Genomic DNA, 19,401 nt, shown 5'->3' with positions numbered 1-19,401 from the left:
CTGGCAAATATTTAGAAAATGAGCTCCCCAAGCATAATCCGAAGCGTCCGTGGTTATGATCTGAGAAGGTTGAGGCAGACGGAAGGGATTCCCTTCGTTTAAAGCACAAGCCCTGGACCACCAAAGGAACTCCTTCTGGAGGCAGGGAATCAGTGGAATCATTGTGTCCAGACTGTGGTAATGCTGTGACCATACACTCTTTAGGTACCATTGAAGTTTTCTCATGTGAAGCCTTGCATTTGGAATCAACAGGATGCAAGAAGCCATGTAGCGCAATGCCTGCAGGAATTTCCTTGCAGTGAGCTGAGTTAAAGTAGCCAAGGTTTTGAAAATTGAAGTCAGCTGTAATTGTTTTTCTGGAGTGAGGAAGGCCCTTTGCAAGCTTGAAGTCAGCTGTAATTGTTTTTCTGGAGTGAGGAAGGCCCTTTGCAAGCTTGTGTCTAGAAGAGCTCCCAAAAAGATCATTTGCTGAGAGGGGATCAAATGTGACTTTTTTGTGTTGACTGAAAATCCCAGTAGAAGGAGAAGGCATTGAACAAAATGCAGATGCTGAAGTAAAAGGTCTTTGCTGTCCGCCTGAATAAGGCAGTCGTCCAGATAAGGGTAAATTTGAATCCCTTGGAGTCTGCAATAAGCTACTACTGGAGCCAGGCACTTGGTAAAGACTCTGGGCGCAGAAGATAAGCCAAAGGGCAGTACAGAGAATTGAAAGTGCCTCGAACCTGCCTTGAATCTGAGGTATTTTCTGGGTTCCTGCCTGATGGGAATGTGTAGGTAGGCTTCCTTTAAGTCCAATGTCACCATCCAAGCATCCTGGGAGAGCATTGGAAGAAGTTGTTATAGGAGTAAGCATCTTGAATTTTGGAATTTCCAGAAAGGTGTTTAATACCGAAAGGTCCAGAATAGGTCTCCATGAGTTTTGTTTTCTTGGGACCAGAAATAGTCTTGAGTAAAAACCTTTTCCCATCTCTGAAAGTGGAACAGGTTCTATGGCTCTCATGGCCAATAAGGCGTCCACTTGATTTAAGGCCTCTGACCATTGATGTTTTGGCAGATCTGGCCAACCGATAGACCTTGGCAGAGTATGAAAGTGGAACTTGTAACCTCTTAAAATCACATCTAAAACCCATTTGTCCTGGGTAATATGAGTCCAATTTTGGTAGAAAAGAGAAAGTTTTCCTCCGAGAGGGGCTTCCAGGCAAAGAGGACCTGTAGCCCAGCAGAGAGAGTCATTGGGTCTGCTTCCTTTGTGACTGAGATCTGTCTTCACCCCTTCTAGGTGATGAAGCAGTCCATTGTCTGGACCTGTAAGAGGCCTGAGCCCGACCTCTGGAGCGTCTATATCTTCCCCTTTGAGGCCTGTCAGACGTGGGAAAGGACCAATTTTTGGAGGGCCAATTCCTAGAAAATCTAGGGGGCTGAACTTGTAAGAAATCTTTAACCGTCTGCATAGATTTCGCTTTATCCTCCATCTTTTTAATAACCTCCTCAGCTTTAGAACCAAACAAAACATCATGCTGAACAGGGGCATCTAACAATTTAACCTTAACTTGTTCAGGTAAATTCTGCTCTCGAAGCCAAGCATGTCTCCTGATAACAGTACCAGAGGCTGCGGCCCTACAAGAAGCCTCCAAGGCATCAAAGCCACAATGTAAACTATGTTTGCTAACTTGTTCAGTTGCATGCAGTACATCTTGTAATTCCTTGTTCTCAGCACATGCAGGAAAGGAAGAAAGTTTTTGTTTTAAAACAGACAAAAGAAATTGCTGATACTTGAACATATGAAACTGGCAATTTAAAGCTCTAATAGAAAGAGTAGCTGAAGTATACACCTTTTTACCCCATCTGTCCAAGGCCCAAGAATCCTTTTCAGAGGGAATAGGATTTTTTGAAGAGGCGGCCTTAGCAGCCTTGGAACCCTGAGAAATAGTTTCAGGATCTGCAGAAGGGTTCTTGAACAAAAATTGATGGGAATCAGGAACTCTATAAAATCTATCCGGTTTAGAAGGAGCAGGCGGAAAAGAATCAGGATTCAGGGTAGCTTCAGAGAAAGCATCATCCACAATATCAAGAACAGGAGGAATAGCCAAAGGCCTGTGTTGTGGGAGAAGGAGAAATTCCCTAAGTCTCTTCTTGGAAGTGGAATAATCCTAACCTTCCCAATGAAAATGCTCTCTCATCTCATGCAGGGTTTCCCCAAAAGAAAATTCTTCAGGGGGAGAAGCAGAGGGAATAGAGTCCTCTGCATCAGAATCCTCATAAGGAGGGAAAGAGTAATCCTGGTCAGAGGAAGAGACTGAAGACACAGAAGCCTGATCAGAGGAATCATAAGGAATATCCTGTCTAGGTCTTTTTTCAGGAGGAGGGTGAGAACCCCTAATCATAGTAAGCAAATCTTCAGCCATCCTTAATAATTGCTTCTGGGACTTGGGAGCTGGATCCGAAGAAGCTTGAGAAGGAACCCTTGGCTTAACAGGAGTCTTTGACTTTGCCTTTGTAGAAATAGTAATATGAGAAGGCCTGAAGACCCCTTCAGAAGCCGGTACCTGCACAGCGGTTCCGGACCCATCTGAAGGAGCGACGTCCGAAGGTCCTGCAGCAGATAAAATACTGGGCCTAGTTGGCTCCCCATGGGAGTCCGTGTCGGCCATCGGTTCCGAAGTGGCTGACGACAGGGGCTGCAAAAGCGCCTCACTGACGAAAGCCGAACCCGAAGCTGGCTCCGGCTGCAAAATATCCTGTTTGGACCTCGGAGGCCTATCCTTGTCCTTGCGTTTCTTGTGAATTCTGGTTGTCGGTAAAGTATCCGACGACATCCTATAATTGAACCGTCTACCGAAATAATTCAAGGCCCAATCGTACCTATGCTTAATCGTACGAGAATTAAACCTGGCACAAAACCGACAGCAAGAAACATCGTGGTCAGGGCCCAAGCAAGGAAGACAGTAAGAGTGGAAATCTTTATGAGGTATTTGTTTTCCACACGATATACAATTATTAACTTTTTCTAACATCGGAGGAACAAGAAAAAAGTTTCCCCAACGGGGTACTTAGCTTGAGAAGAGAAGAAAAAAAAGTCTTCGGACCGACGACAAGCAAACCACGCTGTCAAGAATTCGCCAACCAACAACTTGCGAGCTGCTTTCCTCCGCATGGCAAGAAAGAAGGGGAAGATGGCGTCGGCTGTCGGCTTTATACCTCTGCATTCTGACGTCAGGGTACTTGCTGGTACAGCCAACGCCGGACCCAGACTTTGGAATTCTGGCCGACCTCGGGCTGCCTGCCGGCAGGAACACCCCTACAGTTATGACTGCAACAGTGAAACACGAAGAACATCTGGTCAAACAACATGATAACTAAAAAGAAATTAGAAGTTATGTACTCACCATAACGTTCCATCTGAGTAGGTGTATTCATTTGTCTGCAACCTGTGGGTTATGGATCCGATATCGGATCCGAACCGGCATGGTTTTCCAGCTATGGATCCAAGCTCTCAGCTCCTCCCCTCACCCATAATGCCCTGCTCTACCCTCATGACCTCAGATCGAGTTTGCCAAAGCAACAATACCCTCAAAAGGGTAACAAGGAATATGCAGGAAACTGAAAGGCCAGGGGGATAGGAGGGATGGTTGCAGACAAATGAATACACCTACTCAGATGGAGCGTTATGGTGAGTACATAACTTCTAAATCTGAAGTAGGATATTCATTTGTCTGCAACACAGAGTCCCCAGCTACCTGAATCTTGGCCATCATGGAAGGATATTCGGAGCACCCCTAGATGCAAGATCCAACTTATAGTGAGAAATAAATGTATGAGATGAAGCCCACGTGGCTGCTGCACAAATATCATCTAGAGGAATCCTAGCCTTGAAGGCTGCCGAGGTAGATACTGACCGGGTTGAATGGGCATGAACAACCTTCTGCCCGTGCCTTGATAAGCCAATAAAATGCACTGTGAAATCCAGCGGGACAGAGAAACTTTAGAAATTGGCTTGCCCAAATTGAATTTTGCAAAGGAAATAAACAGCTGGTCGGATTGCCTATGACCAGCTGTCCTGTTGAATAAAATCTAAGTTGCCTGTGAACATCTAGTGAGTGTAGCTTATATTCACCTTTGTTTTCATACTTAGGGAAGAAAACAGGGAGGTTAATGGATTGATTGATGTTTGCTTCAGAAGCGATTTTAGGAAGGAAGGACGGGTTGGTCCTGAGGGAGACACGGTCCGGATGAAATACCAAGTAAGGAGGTTTAGCTGATAAAGCTTGAAGTTCAGAAACTCTCTTGGCTGATGTAATGGCTACCAAAAGGCTGTCTTGTAGGACAAGAATTTGAGATCCACAGTGGCCAGCGGCTCGAAGGGGGAGCGGTCAAGGCCTGTAGGACCAAAGAAAGGTCCCAAGGAGGAACTGCTTGCTTTATAGGGGCCTGAGAAAGAAAGTACCTTTAAGAAATGTTTTGCACAATTTGGCTGACATAAGAGGATTAGACTCTTGACCAATGTGATAGTGAGAAATTGCCGCCAGTTGAACTTTGACTGTGGAACTGCTGGCACCATCATTAAAGAGAGGTTAGAAAATCAAGCACTACAGGGAGAGGAACGTGAAGGGATTTAGGCCTTGCGTTTCCATTTGCTTGTAAACCTTTCTAGTGGATGGTTTATGAGCCGCCACCAAAATAGCCTTTACCGTGAAGAAATACCGAGTCCTTATCAAGAGTGGAACTGGAGCAGCCGTCAGCTTCAGGTTGTCCAGGTTCGGAGGAGGAATGCAGGATGGATGGGATATCAGATCCGGAATGGGATCTAGAATCCAAGGAGGATTCACCGAGTGAGACCTTAGGAAGGGGAACCAGATCTGTCGAGGCCAGAATGGAGCAATGAGAATCATTCTGCAACCCACCGAGAGGCTTTCTGAAGAACTTGCAGCATCAGAGGCAAGGGTGGATAGGCATACAGAAGACCGGGTGGCCAAGCATGCACCAGAGCGTCTCTTGGGGTACCTCGGAGGAGGTATTAGAAGCAAAAACTGTCGCACTTGGTGTTTGAGGGAGAAGCAAAAGATCGCATGAAGGGTTCCCCACCGTGCGAATATGCGCTCCGCTACTTGACAATTGAGAGACCACGGGTCAGAATGGTGCGACTGAGCTTGTCCGCTAGGATGTTGGACCGACCCGGAATGTGCGTTGCTATGAGAAAGCGATTGGTGGAGATTGCCCATTCCCAAACTCTCATGGCCTCTCGACAAAGAGGGTAAGACCTTGTTCCCCCTTGCTTGTTGATGTACCAGACAACAGTCATATTGTCCGATTGAATCGCAATTGTTCCCAAGGGAAGAAAGTCCTGAAGTGCTAGCAACGCTAAGTGCACTGCTCTCATCTCTACAACATTGATATGCAGTAAGGTCTCTGAATCCACGTGCCTTGGACTGTCCCGTGGTCACCGTGGCGAGAGGGGAGAAGCACAAAATGGGCGACCCTCGTGGAGATCCGGGAGTGGAGCCACCACAAGAGGGACCGCTTGCAAGCCTTGCTGATCGCTATGGGATGATGCATGGGGAGAGCAAGGTATGACCACTGTACTAAGAGCGTCCACTGTAGAATGCATATTGAGCCTGGCAAGAGGAAGAAGTGCTATCGAAGCCATGGACCCTAGAGCCCTCAGGACCAACTCCGCTGGAACAGAACATGAATGGAGAATGGCCGCACCTGGAGCTGCAGATTTAGAACTCTGTCCGCAGTGAGGAAGGCTCGTAAACTCCTTGTGTCTAGTCTGGCCCCTATGAAATCTAAGAGCTGAGTGGGTGCCAGGTTGGACTTGTTTGTATTTATTGTGATGCCCAGAAATGGAGCAAGATGGAGAAAGGAGTCTCGGCGAGAGAAGTAGATGCCTTGTTAGGAGCCAGTCGTCCAGGTAGGGAAAGACCTGCACCCCTGAAGCCTCAGGTGGGCCGCTACCACTGCTAGTACTTTGGTAAACACCCTGGGGGCTGTGGTGAGACCAAAGGGAAGGACCGAACTGGTAGTGACTGGCTCCCAGCCGAGGCGGAGAAACCTCCTGGAGCGCCTGTCCATTAGGATGTGGTAGTACGGCGTGAGATCTATCGAGCACATCCAGTGGCCTTCTCCCAGAAGGGAGAATAGATTGTAGAGTGACCATTGAATTTTTCTTTGGGGACTGCCAGATTCAAGAGAGGTCTAGGATTGGTCTTAGTTCCCCGTCTTTTTGGCACTAAAAAGAATCTGGAGTAGAACCCTGATCCGATCTGGTCTGGGGGAGCGGGCTGGATGGCTCTTTTCTCTAGCAGATGGCCAATTTCTGCCAGCGGCCTCCCTTTCTGGGAGGGACTTCATCTTTGGAAGGTGAAGGAAAGGAATGCGATATCCCTGGATATGATTTGGAGAACCCAGCGGTCCGATGTTATGGACTCCCATGCCGCTAGGTGCCCAGCGTCCCGACTGCCTCCAGAGTAGAGCAGTGCCGTTCAGAGAAAGGTTCCCTGGACCCGAAGTTTCTGGGAGCCCCTCTGCCTCTAGGGCGTCCTCCCTGTCCTCCTCTGCCACGGAAGGACTGGTTGTCCGAGCAGGCTGGGACTGCTGCGACTTCGAACCACATCTTCTTCTGACCCTTTTGGTTCCTAGAATAGGGCCTCTGGGGTGCAGAGAAGCGGCAGACAGCGTCTTCCGTCCTTCGCTCTGGGTCCGCGGTCTTGCCAAACAGAGCAGAACCATCAAAGGCGTTCATAGCAGCGCCTTGAAAGGCTCAGAAAAATAAAGGTGGGCGAGCCAGGCCTGGGCGTCTAGTGACCAGTCCTGTCCCGCAGCTCTTTGTGACTGACCTAAGAGTGGCCATTTTGGTGGAGTGCAGAACTCTGTCCTCCTCCGAAATGGACTCAAATAGTTACTGAACATCCGCTTGTCCATCATCGAGGCTCCTTGCTCGGTGGGTGGACTGAGGACTCGCCATCAACATGGCATCTACAGGTCCTGTCGGGCGGGCTAAGGATCCTATCAGGTCTTTGTAATAAGGTCCACCAGGGGTCGGCAGAGGGGACCCAAAGAGAGGGGCGGGCCCGTTGATGCCTCTCCAACGGAACGGACTTCGTCGAGGAAGACTTGGGGAGACCACCCCACCCAATACATTTCCATGATGTCTCCGAGAAACACATCCTCGAGTGACCCGTGGGGAGCCTTCCCCTCCTCTAAGTCCGTGGTCTTCAGTGAGAGTGAGGAGTCAATGATGTGCCTCCTTTGCCTTTGCTGCGTATGGGCCTCCTCTGGGGGGGCTGTCAGAGGAGTCCTGAAGCACAGCAATTTCCAGGGGGGAGCAACTTGGGCAGCGCGTCCGGTCCCAGGCGGATGGTGGAAGCCTGGCCCAGTGCAGAGAGACCCTCAACAGAGCCCTCTCCACTACATCAAAAGCCGAAGGGAGCCCCCTCGATCAAAGGATGGCTCCCTCGATCCGAAGAGTGGATCGAGCCGGGCAAGCACTCGGATCGAAGGACAGTCCATCTGCATCTGGGCCTGGATGAACCTTCTCATCATCCGGTCCAGATCAGCATCCTGGAATGCCTCCTCGATAGCCTCGGCGGAGAATCGGTCTCCTCCTCAGGACCCGGTGAGAAGCACATTTAGATGCATCCCTCTCCTCTCCTGGGGAGTTTGAGTCCCAGGAGCAGGAGGGGTGCCACAGGGGAACAACTGCAGCCGCAGGGTCGCCGAGGTCAGAGAAAGACCCGCCAAGACCAGCTTGGACCTCCGTTGAACCCTGCACAAATGGAACAACCAGATGTGAGGTGTTCAACCCCAAGACCCTTAACACGAGTGTGGCCATCAGCCGTGAGAGCTTATGGCCACACACGGGTGAAAATATAGACTTAGGCTGTTCAGCCATAGTCTAAAAACTAACCTAAAGTTACAGAAAAGTAACTAAAACAAAAAAAGAAGCACACAGGCCTCACACACACTCTACGCACATGGAGGGAATAAAATTACTACTGAAAATTAAATTAAACTAAAAACAGTCAATATTAACGGGAAACCTACTACTTTCACACAAAAATTGTTAAAGAAGCAAAAAAATTCTCTGATTTTACACAAGAAAATAGTCTACTTAGCTGAGAGCTATGTATCCACATCCAGTTACCAAAACAAGATCTGAGGTCATGAGGGTAGAGCAGGGCATTATGGGTGAGGAGGAGCTGAGAGCTTGGATCCATAGCTGGAAAACCATGGGATCCATAACCCACAGGTTGCAGACAAATGAATATCCTACTTCAGATTGTCTGTTAGTATCCCTCAACTGCAAAAGCAGTCTGTTCTTAATGTCTTTGTTAAAAGTTTCCAGGCCACTTTTAGTTAGTCTAAAGTTTTAAATGTGGGCTATTCATAAATACGTACATGTGGTAGTCAAGATTCACAAAAGGCAGCAACTTCTAAGCAGAGGCCCTGGAAGTACTATAATATGATTTGAATTTGCATTACTTATAGAACACATCAGCAAAGCCGCCAACATTTAAATAAATAAAATAAAATAAATAAATAAAATAATAAATTGCCATATTTTGTCACTGCAAAAACTCATTTTACCTGAAATGCATATAGCAGGAAGTCCTTTTGATGTCAGGATATCAGCCAAATGCTGAGCCCTAAAACATGTAAAATTGTTACATTAAAACTAAGCCATTATCAGAATCATCATCATTTACAGTTCACATCTTCACTGAGAGTTACTGCAGAATATATGCAACTTACACAGTACAATTCTATACAGGTGATGATACTGAAAGTAGAGCAGCATAAAGGTTTATGTATTTCAGGGACTCAATATGCCATGCCTTTAAGCATTGAGCAGAATGTATCTGATGTTATGATACACATTCTAAATTACCATCAATGGGTTATGGACAGGACAGGCAAGTCCTTTAGCTCCTTCCTAATATACACCATGTGAGCTGATTCAATAAACAAGGAAACAAAAGCACAGGTGTACAGCAGCTGTATTGGAATAAAAAGTGTGCGCGTGTGTGTACATATATATTTACAAAACTGTGGTTGTAAATCTTGCAGCAAGCAAACTTTAGTATTCAGTGTGCGACTACTTTCACGAAAAATTGAAAGTAAACTAGTCTGATGTCTCAAGTGTTCACACTGTGGGGTTCTTTCATCTTTTGGACTCCCTCTTCTGCTTCTACTACCTCCACCCTAAGGAAAGTGTCGCTCGTCCGGTCAGGATAAAACAGACGAACAGTTGTAGGTTTGGTTCAAGAAGCTTTGTTACATTCAAACACATCAGGATTGAGGTTTAGTAACAAGCTTAAATAAACTTATAAACAGACTAACTACTACACTAATACATGTTAACACTCTGGCTGTTATAATGGCACTGCTGCCTGCACATGCTCACTAGTTATATGCACGTGCCTACACTTAGAAATACTTCAAGATACAACACACACACTGTTCTTCATCCTCCCTCTGAGAAATAGATCATATACTAAATTACAGTATTCACTGGCATACAATTACACAGAAATGATCCTTTGACATGCAATCATACAAAATTAAACGCATATAAAACAATGTGCAAAGTACAGTTGTGTACACTTACCATAAATGTAGATGTTTGAGTGTATTCACTGTTGCAGTCATTACATTTGGGTAATCTGCTGGTAGGTTGCCCTCAGTCGGCATGAATAACAAAGTCTTGGGTCCTGCGTCAGTTGCCGTCTCCTCTTCCATGACGTCAGGTTGTCAGGGGTATAAAACATGCAGCCGATGCCATTTTATTCAGTTTTTCTTGCCCCAGATGTCAGGTGCCCCCCAAATGGGGAGCAAAAATATATAAACAGAAATATATCTAAATGCACTTAGTAACATAAACTTTACCTTCATCTAAAAGCAAATGCACCACAAAGGCTGTAGAATACAACGAAGGAAAGAGAAGTTACAGAAAAGGGGGATGGCGGGTGTGTAATCCGGACTGCAACAGTGAATACACTCGAACATCTACATTTATGGCAAGTGTACACAGCTGTACTATGTTCTTTGCGTTTCACTGTTGCAGTCATTACATTTGGGTAGAATCCCAAAGCTATGGATGGGAGGATGGAACTAAATAGCATTAGGAGCAGCTATAAGGCCCTGCAGAACTGCAGTGGCAAAGCCTGCCCTGGATTTGGAGAACAGAGGCAAATGACAATGCTTTCTGAAGGTATGAACAGAGCTCCAAGTAGCAGCTTCTAGAATGTCTTTGGTTGGAACTCCTCTGAGAAAAGCTGCTGAGGTAGAGGCAGCCCTTATGGAATGTGACCTGATCCCCTTGGGCACAGGTTTACCATGGTGCAAGTAGCAGAAACGAATGCAGTGGCTTATCCATGTAGAAATAGTCTGCTTTGATATAGCCTTCCCCTCTGATCCTGCAGCAAATGCCACCAGTAGTTGCTCAGATTTTCTTATAGATATGGTCCTGTTTAAGTAGAATCTTAGTTGCCTGTGTACATCCAATGAATGCAGAATCCGCTCCCCCTTGTTCTGCAGATTTGGGTAAAATGTTGGCAGGTGAATTGTTTGGTTAAGAGCCACACTGAATACCACCTTAGGCATAAAAGGAGGATAGGTCCCAAGGGACACCCTGTCCGGGTAAAATGCAATAAAAGGTTCCACAGCCATGATAGCCTGTAGTTCTGAAACCCTTCTTGCTGAAGTGCTAGTTTCCCCCCCCCCAAGGGGGCTGCCAAAAGATAACTGCTTGGTGAAGGTAGAGGGAAGTCATTGAGACTGCTTACTGTAGGGTTGTGCTTTGTTTCCTCCAGATTCGGAGGTGGAGGCACCCCATTGCTTTGACCTATAAGAACCCTGTGATTGGTATCTAGAGCCTTTTGAGCGCCTGGATTTGCCTTGAGTGGCTCTGTTGGACACAGGAAAGGGCCAGGTTTTAGTAGGACAGTGCCTACTGAGCCTGGGTGGCTGCACTTGCAAGAAATCTTTTACAGTTTGCATAGATTTAGCTTTGTCTTCCATTTTCTTTAAAAACTCTTCTGCCTTATTACCACACAGAGCATCATGCTGCAAGGGAGCATCCAACAATTTACCTTTAAGATGATCAGACAGATTTTGCTCCTTGAGCCAGGCATGCCTTCTAATCACAGATCCAGTAACTGCGGCCCTGCAAGAGGCCTCCAAGGAATCAAAACCACATTGCAAAGTGTGCTTTCCAACCTGTTCCGCTGAATGCAATAATTCCTTTAATTCTTTATTTTCCACACAATCAGAAATCAACATCATTTTCCATTTCAATAAGCCCATAACATGCTGTTGATATTTAAGCATATGAAACTGGCAGTTTGAGGCCCTAATTGCCAAGGTTGCAGACGTATAAACCTTCTTTCCCCACCCATCGAGCACCCTGGAATCTCTATCAGAGGGTGTAGGATTTTTGGCTGTAGAGGCCTTTACACCTTTGGGACCCTGCGATATAGTCTCAGGATCAGCAGCAGGAGTTTTGAATAGAAATTTGTGGGAGCCAAGAACCCTGTAATATCTGTCTGGCTTACTAGGAGCCAGAGGTAGGGAATCAGGAGCCATGCTTGATTCCGAAAACACATCATCAACAATGTCTAATACAGGAGGTATTGCCAAAGGCCTATGCTGAGGAAGAAGGAAATCCCCAAGCCTCTTTTTTCATTCAGAGAAATCCTGAGTCTCCCAGTGAAAATGTTCCCTTAAAGTATGCAAAGTTTCTCCAAAAGAGTAATCCTCAGGAGGAGATGCAGATGGGATGGTTTCTTCTGCATCAGAATCCTCATAGGGTGGAATAGAAAATTCATGATCAGAAGAGGAATCGGAAGAAATGGAAACCTGATCTGAAAATTCATAATCAGTGCCTTGCCTAGGCCTCTTAGCGGGTGGGGTGGTTGGGAACCCCTGATCAAGGTAATTAAGTCCTCAGCCATTTTGATGATCTGTTTTTTAGGCATAGGGCCCCGAGCACGTGGCTCATGCGTCAGTTTTTTAGACACAGAAGATGTATTTGATCTTGTTTTTGAGGCTGGCATCAGTTTTATATAAAAATGTTAAGGCCTGAAAACACCCTCAGAAGCCGGTGCCTGCTCAGCGGCTCTGGACTCATCCACGGGAGAGACATCTACAGGTTCAATACTCTGAGATTCTCGTGGCATACCGGACTCCTCATGGGTCTCAGTAGAGGCCTGCGACTCAAAAGTAGCAGGCATCAGAGGCTGTGAAAGCGCCTCACTGAGTACCGGCGACTGGCTTAGGAGAAGTTTCATCGGTTTGGGACCTCGGCGGTCTGTCTTAGTCGGATTGCTAACAGACGACATTTCGGGTTAATTAAATATTGATCTAAAATATTTAGAAGCAAAAATATACAGACGCTTAATAGTGCGTTGGTTAAATCTAGCACAAAACCAACAGCAAGGCATGTAATGATCTGGGCCTAGGCAAGGAATACAGTAAAAATGAAAATCCTTATGAGGCATTTGCTTCCCACAAGTAATGCAATTATTAACTTTTACTGACATCAGTAAGGAGCAAGAAAAAGTTTCCCCAACGGGGTACTTAGCTTTAGTTTGAAAACTTTGGTTCTGAAACTCGAATGCGAAAATTTCAGGAGTCGGCCGACCGGCACTTGCGATCTGCTTCGGGCACCGCGCGGCAAGACAGAATAAAATGGCATCGGTGCATGTTTTATACCCCTGACGACCTGACATCATGGAAGACGAGACAGCAACCGACGCAGGACCCAAGACTTTGTTATTCAGGCCGACTGAGGGCAACCTGCCAGCAGATTACCCAAATGTAATGACTGCAACAGTGAAACACTAAGGACATCATGCAAATAAAGCCGAAGAATTCCTATGCCAAAATTTAGTTGGCCCATGATTTAGAAAAATGTGACAGACCTGCAAACCTAATGAACCTCTGCAGAAGTATGCTCACATGCCCAGAATTATCATATGAAAAAAGACAAACCTCTATAGTTACTGGGCAAACAATCCAAATATATCCATGGAAACTATTGCAGAAATCATTTTACCAGTGATAAAGAAACTTTCATAAACACTCAGCAGTTCAAAATTAAATTGGAATATCACAGTACAGATGCACATCATACCACAGGTTAAGTATTTTAACTCCACTGTCACAGGGATTATTGTCTCAGTAAATTCTTTAAAATGATCTACTTTCCCCTTAATTTTTCTGTTTTTCATCCAATTTAAAAGCTATACATCAAGAATAAGCACCATGAATAAAGGATATCTGAAATGTACAGGGTCAGTGAGACCATTGCTTGATGTGCTATGTACATTTTTGGCCATCACAACAACTCAAGGATATAAACAAGACAGAAGGTAAGGAGCTCCAAATGTACCTCCTCATGTGGAAAGTGTTAATAAAGGAATCTTTCAAAATGCTAGTGTTTAAAGGTAGTTGGGGGGCTAGACAAATGGGAAAGCCTGATTTAACCAGGTAGCTGGTCATCATCCTGTCAAACAAGTATTAAAAACAAGTTAGGTGGGCTTAGATGGTTGAAGTGCCCTCACCCACAAGGAGATCCTAGATGTGTGCATTCACACTGCACATTGCAAGTATTAAAATAATACTTGGAATAATAAGTTGGAGGACACAGTGGTCCAGCAGTTGCATTGTCACCTAAAAGCAAGAGGTTCTCCAGTTTGATTCTCGCCTGGGGTGCCTTCTGTGCAGAGTCTGCATCCACGTGGGATTCCTCTGGGTGCTCCGGTTTCCTCCCACTTTACAAAGACATGTGTTTGGAGCGTTTCTATCCAGGCCTCCACTAAAAATTGGCCTTGTTCCTTGTCAGACTTTCCCAGTAAACAAATGTTAAATAAAAATAAATAAATATGCATAATGCTGCAAGTCTCACCTGCTATGTAGATTGGAGAATACTAGAGCCTGATTAAAAGGAATCTTGCTAAATAATTCCATTAAGTGTTTCACCTTCTCCTCAAAGACTTTATGAGGCAGTGGGTAGGAATTCACCAACTTGCAATATTGCTTCAGTCCTGTAAGAGAAGCATACAACAGCTCATTAACTGAAATCAGGAGGAATGAAGATAAAAAAAAATGCAAAAAATGGCTGTTCTAAATTCAGCTTTTCTATCCTAGGGAAGTAAAATATAGAACCAGAACCCAAACTGATGTAAGCACCTCCTGCCCACCCATGAATATTAATGCTATAAATATGGCTCACACTTAAGTCTTCCATGTTTGGAAGCAATTAAAGATGCATGCAAACACTTATACAAAAACAAACTGTTTCACTCCTTTAAACATGATCTTTAAAAGCTTCACTTGCTCACAATTTCAGATCATAGAACATCTGCAAATATATTAATATACCTGGAGATGCTTCAAGAGCTTAATAGTATAGATGAACTGAAGCAATTTAGTTCCATACAGGCATGAGTTTTATTTTTGGTAATGACAAATACAGAAAATGTTAAGTCTCTTCACACAAACAGTGTAGGAAAATAAATTGCATCATAGTCACTGAGAGTGAGAGAGAGAAAAAGAGTGAGAGGCTCTGACTGGGTAATCCAAACTGTTGATAGGAAAGGGACACCAGATGTGGGCAAATTTATTTCAGCACCTGCAAAATAAATTAAGGACCTGGCAGCAGCTTCACAACACAAACTGAATAAGAAACCGCTGAAGGAAGCACATTTTGCCAGTGATATTTTGTTGGAAAATCAAGGAAAGAAACATGGAAATACCACTAACAGCCAGAAGTACTGCTCTTCAAAACTTTCATTAGAGAAACTACAGAAAATTTTAAAGGAGAATGCCATTATTACAGTAAAGCAAGTATCTGCAACACTGTGGCTAAATTAAAAAGTGTAGTGGTTTATCCAAAACAGTTGCAAAGCATTTTGTAATTGAGAAAAACTGCTCCCCTCTGATGCAAGGCTACAAAAGTAGTAGCAAAGGATAGAGAGAAATCTGCAGCAATGTAATGCATAGGGACATTATTGGAAATCATATCCACGGTGGTGCAGCGGTTAGCATTGCCACCTCACAGCAAGAGGTTCTCTGGTTCGATTCTCAGCTGGGGTGCCTTCTGTGCAGAGTCTGCATGTCCTCCCTTTGGTCACGTGGGTTTTCTCTGGGTGCTCCGGTTTCCTCCCACATCCTAAAGACATGCTGCAGTTAGATTGGACACTAAATTGGCTCTAGGAGTGAGTGCGTGCCTTCTGTGGAAGGTTGGGAGCCGGGCTGGCAACTCGACACCGTAAACCTACACTGCCAATCATGAGCGGACAGGTGATCCACTGTGGTGACCCCTAACCGGGAAAAAGCCGAAAGGAGAGGAAGAAGGTGATCAGATGCTGTAAAATCTGAAGTGGTACCATAGATATGTGGTCAGCTACCATTAACAACTATAAGTATTTCCAGTGACAATACAGTGTTAACCCAAACACAATCCTCAGAAGCAAATAGCTCACAGTAGCACACATACTGTGTTATACAGTTTGCAGCTAGACATTATTTATACAGTTATGCACATACACATAACCTGGCCATGGTCTACATGGACAAAAAAAAAAAAAATAAAAAATACAAATAAAAAAATAAAAATAATCATCAAATCATTAACAAAGCAACTCATAATGAGATTCAATAGTGCCCTGAATACAAGGGGTAGGTAATGAGCTTCATACAGCCCCATAATTCAGACAGATTTTTATGGTCAAGTTTCAGTAGACGGAAGAGTAACGTGACATCTGAAAAACAAAGGGAGTTTGTATGGATATGGTGCAACTATTAGGTTAGTGCAGCAGATTATAGCTACTCCACCACCTTGTCCATTTGTGCGATCTGTTCTGATAATGTTATATCCATGAGGTAGAAAGGCATTTTCCTTTAAGTGTGGCTTAAGCCAAGCTTCTGTGATGGCAATAATGTCAGGAATGTTGGTTGCTACCCACATATGGACATCTGAGAACAGATGAGTAGCTACGGGGTAATGGCATTGTTGGGACCAGGATTAGGATGCATGTCACCTGAAATTTGAAGATCATCAGCTGATATGTTCAAAGTGGAAGATTTACTTATAGAAGAGTGAACAGATTCCTTTGTGTAGTTTTTGGTTTGTACTGTAGATGAAAGACAGTTGTAGGTGGCTTTCAGTACTGTTTTATTAATTGAGGCAAGTAACCTGTTCAAGGGAGAGTTTGACAAAACCAGAATTCTAAACTGTTTTTTCTCAATTCCCCTGTTTTGACACAAACTCTCCTTTTAACACAAGACTGCATAACAGTGTGTTGTGTGGGGTGGGGGGGTATAAAGAAGTTTCTCCATACCCATTCTGTGGTGCAAACTCAAAGCACTTTAAGAAATGTAGGGTGATGCAAGGCAAGGTGTTAAGTTCTTTCTTAAAAAGAAAAAAAAAGATGACCAGAGCAAGATATTTCCAAAACAATGTGTATTCTGGCCTCCCAGATGAAACTAGTACTGAAAAGTAACATGTTTAGCCACACCCCCCCATATACCAACACATATTGCTGATGCAAAATATTATTAAGCGTAAAAATGGATTAACACTTAAATAATACAGATTTAAGAAAATCGTTTGATTTAATTATAAAGAAGCAGTACCAGTTTTTCAAATAATTAACAAGTGGTCGCTCCTTTAAGTTTAAAATTCTGCATTTTTAAATAGGTTTATGAAGGACTTATTATTAACTATAAAGCATTACAAGCATGCACATATTCAGTAAGAGCAATACAATACCACTAAATTGCAAATGTTCAGTACCAATACTGGCAAAAAAAATTGTTATTTATATAATGTGTGATCAGAAGTGAAATCTCTCAGGCTTCATACTGACATACGTTTGATCTTCTCTATGGGTATTTTACACAGTTTTGTTTTTAATGGTGCCATTGACTTGTCCATATATGCAGCTCCACACCTGAACTAGAACATTCTTTGATTCTACATGGTACCAACATCCCAACTCCAACTTTCACTTTGCTGTTGACACTATGAAAATTTGAAAACTAAGCCCCCACTATGCACACACAACCACACAGAATAACTACAATAGTACAACTTACCAATTAAACCTGGATCAGATGGATTCAATCTTACAAAAGCAGGGTCTCTCATATACTGCGTCAAATGTTGGGCAAGTGATTCGGGGTAAGTTGCTGAAAGTGCAAGCATCTGTTTATTTGCTGGCAGAGAGGAGTAAATCCAACTACAACAAGAAAAAAGTCAAAACTATGTCATGTACAAATTCTGACAAATATTAAAATCTATAGCTTCTATGAAATCCTGCTATGGACAACAATATGATGCCACCACTCAAAGAATCAAAGGGTAAAAACAAAACTAATTTCCTAATGTCACAGTAACAGATGCAATATCCACCACACCATTTCTACAGGATTTCCTCAAGGGGACAACTGTATGCAAAATGTACAGCATCATTAACCACTGAACTGCTCATATCTAAAATTAACCTGAACTAACCATCTGTTAAGTGTTTTGTGGAGGTGGAAGCCCACCTTGTACTACCCTCTCCAACCACATAAGCCATAACATAATAAAACCTGTGCACAAGACATACAGGAAAAAAAACATTTTATAATTTCTGTACATTACTTATAGTATATATGTTTGTGCATAAATATGTGTTCTAGTCTTTAAACAGAGGGCAGCATTTTTTGACACAGCATGTGTGTGGAAGTTTTAAGGATAAAGGTAACCAGATTATGGTCAGACTTCATTTACTCAAGAAAGTTTATGCTCTGGGCAGTTTGAGGACAAGCTAATCCAGGGTGTTTGTTTACCCTGTCCAAGAATCACTGAATATACCCAATGTTGCACATGCAGGTGCTCTAATCAATGGAAAGGTGGCCGATGTCCCCAAGGATTCAAGGGCAGTTACTCCCAGGGATATCCTCTATGAAAGCAGGAACTTAAGGTGATCTGGATTCATGGAAGGGTAAATAAATAGTGATCTAGGAGTGGTAAATTAAGTTTCCCTAAGGTGAGCTGTAGTTTTGACAGAGAAATAACTCAAACCTGAACTAAAAAGTTTTGATAGTACTGAGAAAAAAATAGAAATAGTGTCCGATAACTTACTGGTTCTAGCTATTGCCTGTGTGTTGTTTTTCTTTTCATACACCTGGGTTAAGACTGAACTAGGTCTTTCTATGGATATGTATAGAGTTAGACAATTTTTCATTCTACGTATACGAACTATTTAAATCACAATGCTAATCAACAAAGATTTCTCACTTTGGTCTCCTCTGCAAAAATGTCAGGGAGTCTATTAAGTTACAAATGCAATACAGAAAATGAAGTAAGTGGGAGTGCCAGTTTACAATTGCCATGAGAAAAATAAACCAGTAAATGTGAAGCAGCCAGGTTTGTCCCAAGACAAAGCAGCTGCTGACATTGCAATATTCACCCTAGCATCAAAACACTGATGACTCTAGCAAGGAGCAAACTGATAAGGTAAAAACTATAACCCAAACAGGCTGCGATAAACTACAAAGCAAGAACAGGCAGTCTGAGTTTAGCTTTCAATAATTTATCCTCACAGAAAATTAAGTTACTTAAAAAATTTACTAATCCTGACAGGATATGAGTAATGATAGAACTCTTCTGTCAGATAGCACCTTATAGTGGCTCCATTTTTAGGGTGCAGCTGTCAAAATCTATGACTGCCATTACTATCAATGTTGACATCTTGGTTCCTACAGAGTATAAAACCATGTCCATTTTTACTACCCAAGCACTCCAAGCAAAGCTTCAAACAAGAGTACACTCCAAAGAAAGATAAATGTGCTACGGTTTATCCTTCAAAAGAATGGATTTACCAGTCATGGAAACAAAAGCACCTGAACAGAAAGGGCAAAAACTATTGGAGCACATTTTCAAACATCTACTGATAAATTTGATAACAGTAGCTCTTAACTGTTCTGTGTTCGTTATAGAATCCTTATTACATGACATAAGACTAGGCTTCAAAACAAACAAAGTATCCTTAAACAACGTCCGACACTAGGATGTTGTGTGCCAAAGAACCTGCATGAGTTTAATGGCACAGAGGGAGACAGACCCAACTGCAAAACCAGACAACCCCAGATGGGCTATTAGCCCTGGCACTGAAGAAACTGATTGGGGGAGGAACAGGAATGAAGATGGTAAGCTCACTCACCCTCTTCACAGTACAAGAGAAAGAGCACATGCTCAGGAATGTGTACTTCATTCATAATCCTGGGTGGAGCCCAGCAAGCCAACAATAGGGTCTGTGGGACTAGGACATTTATGGAGTGGAGGGATAGCCCTAGACAATCCCTGAAGTGGCAAACAAGCATGTACAGGGAAAAACTAAGTCAACGAAA

At 43.7% G+C, this 19,401-nt stretch overlaps 1 protein-coding gene across 1 annotated transcript in view; it reads right to left on the bottom strand.

The window, feature by feature from the left end:
- The window catches only part of DDX20 (DEAD-box helicase 20), a 204,149-nt gene that overhangs the window by 93,564 nt on the left and 91,184 nt on the right, over nt 1–19,401 (bottom strand). The window contains exons 5-7 of the mRNA XM_044076991.1: nt 17,101–17,243; nt 13,907–14,045; nt 8,587–8,645 (exon numbers count right to left, since the gene is read on the bottom strand). Of these exons, the coding sequence (XP_043932926.1) occupies nt 8,587–8,645; nt 13,907–14,045; nt 17,101–17,243 (341 nt within the window). The remainder of the gene's footprint in view (nt 1–8,586; nt 8,646–13,906; nt 14,046–17,100; nt 17,244–19,401) is intronic.

This window comes from Protopterus annectens, chromosome 7.part0, assembly GCF_019279795.1.
Source record: "Protopterus annectens isolate FY-2018-M chromosome 7.part0, PAN1.0, whole genome shotgun sequence".
In the NCBI taxonomy this organism is placed as follows: Eukaryota; Metazoa; Chordata; order Ceratodontiformes; family Protopteridae; genus Protopterus; species Protopterus annectens.
This window is presented reverse-complemented; position numbering and strand designations above follow the sequence as displayed.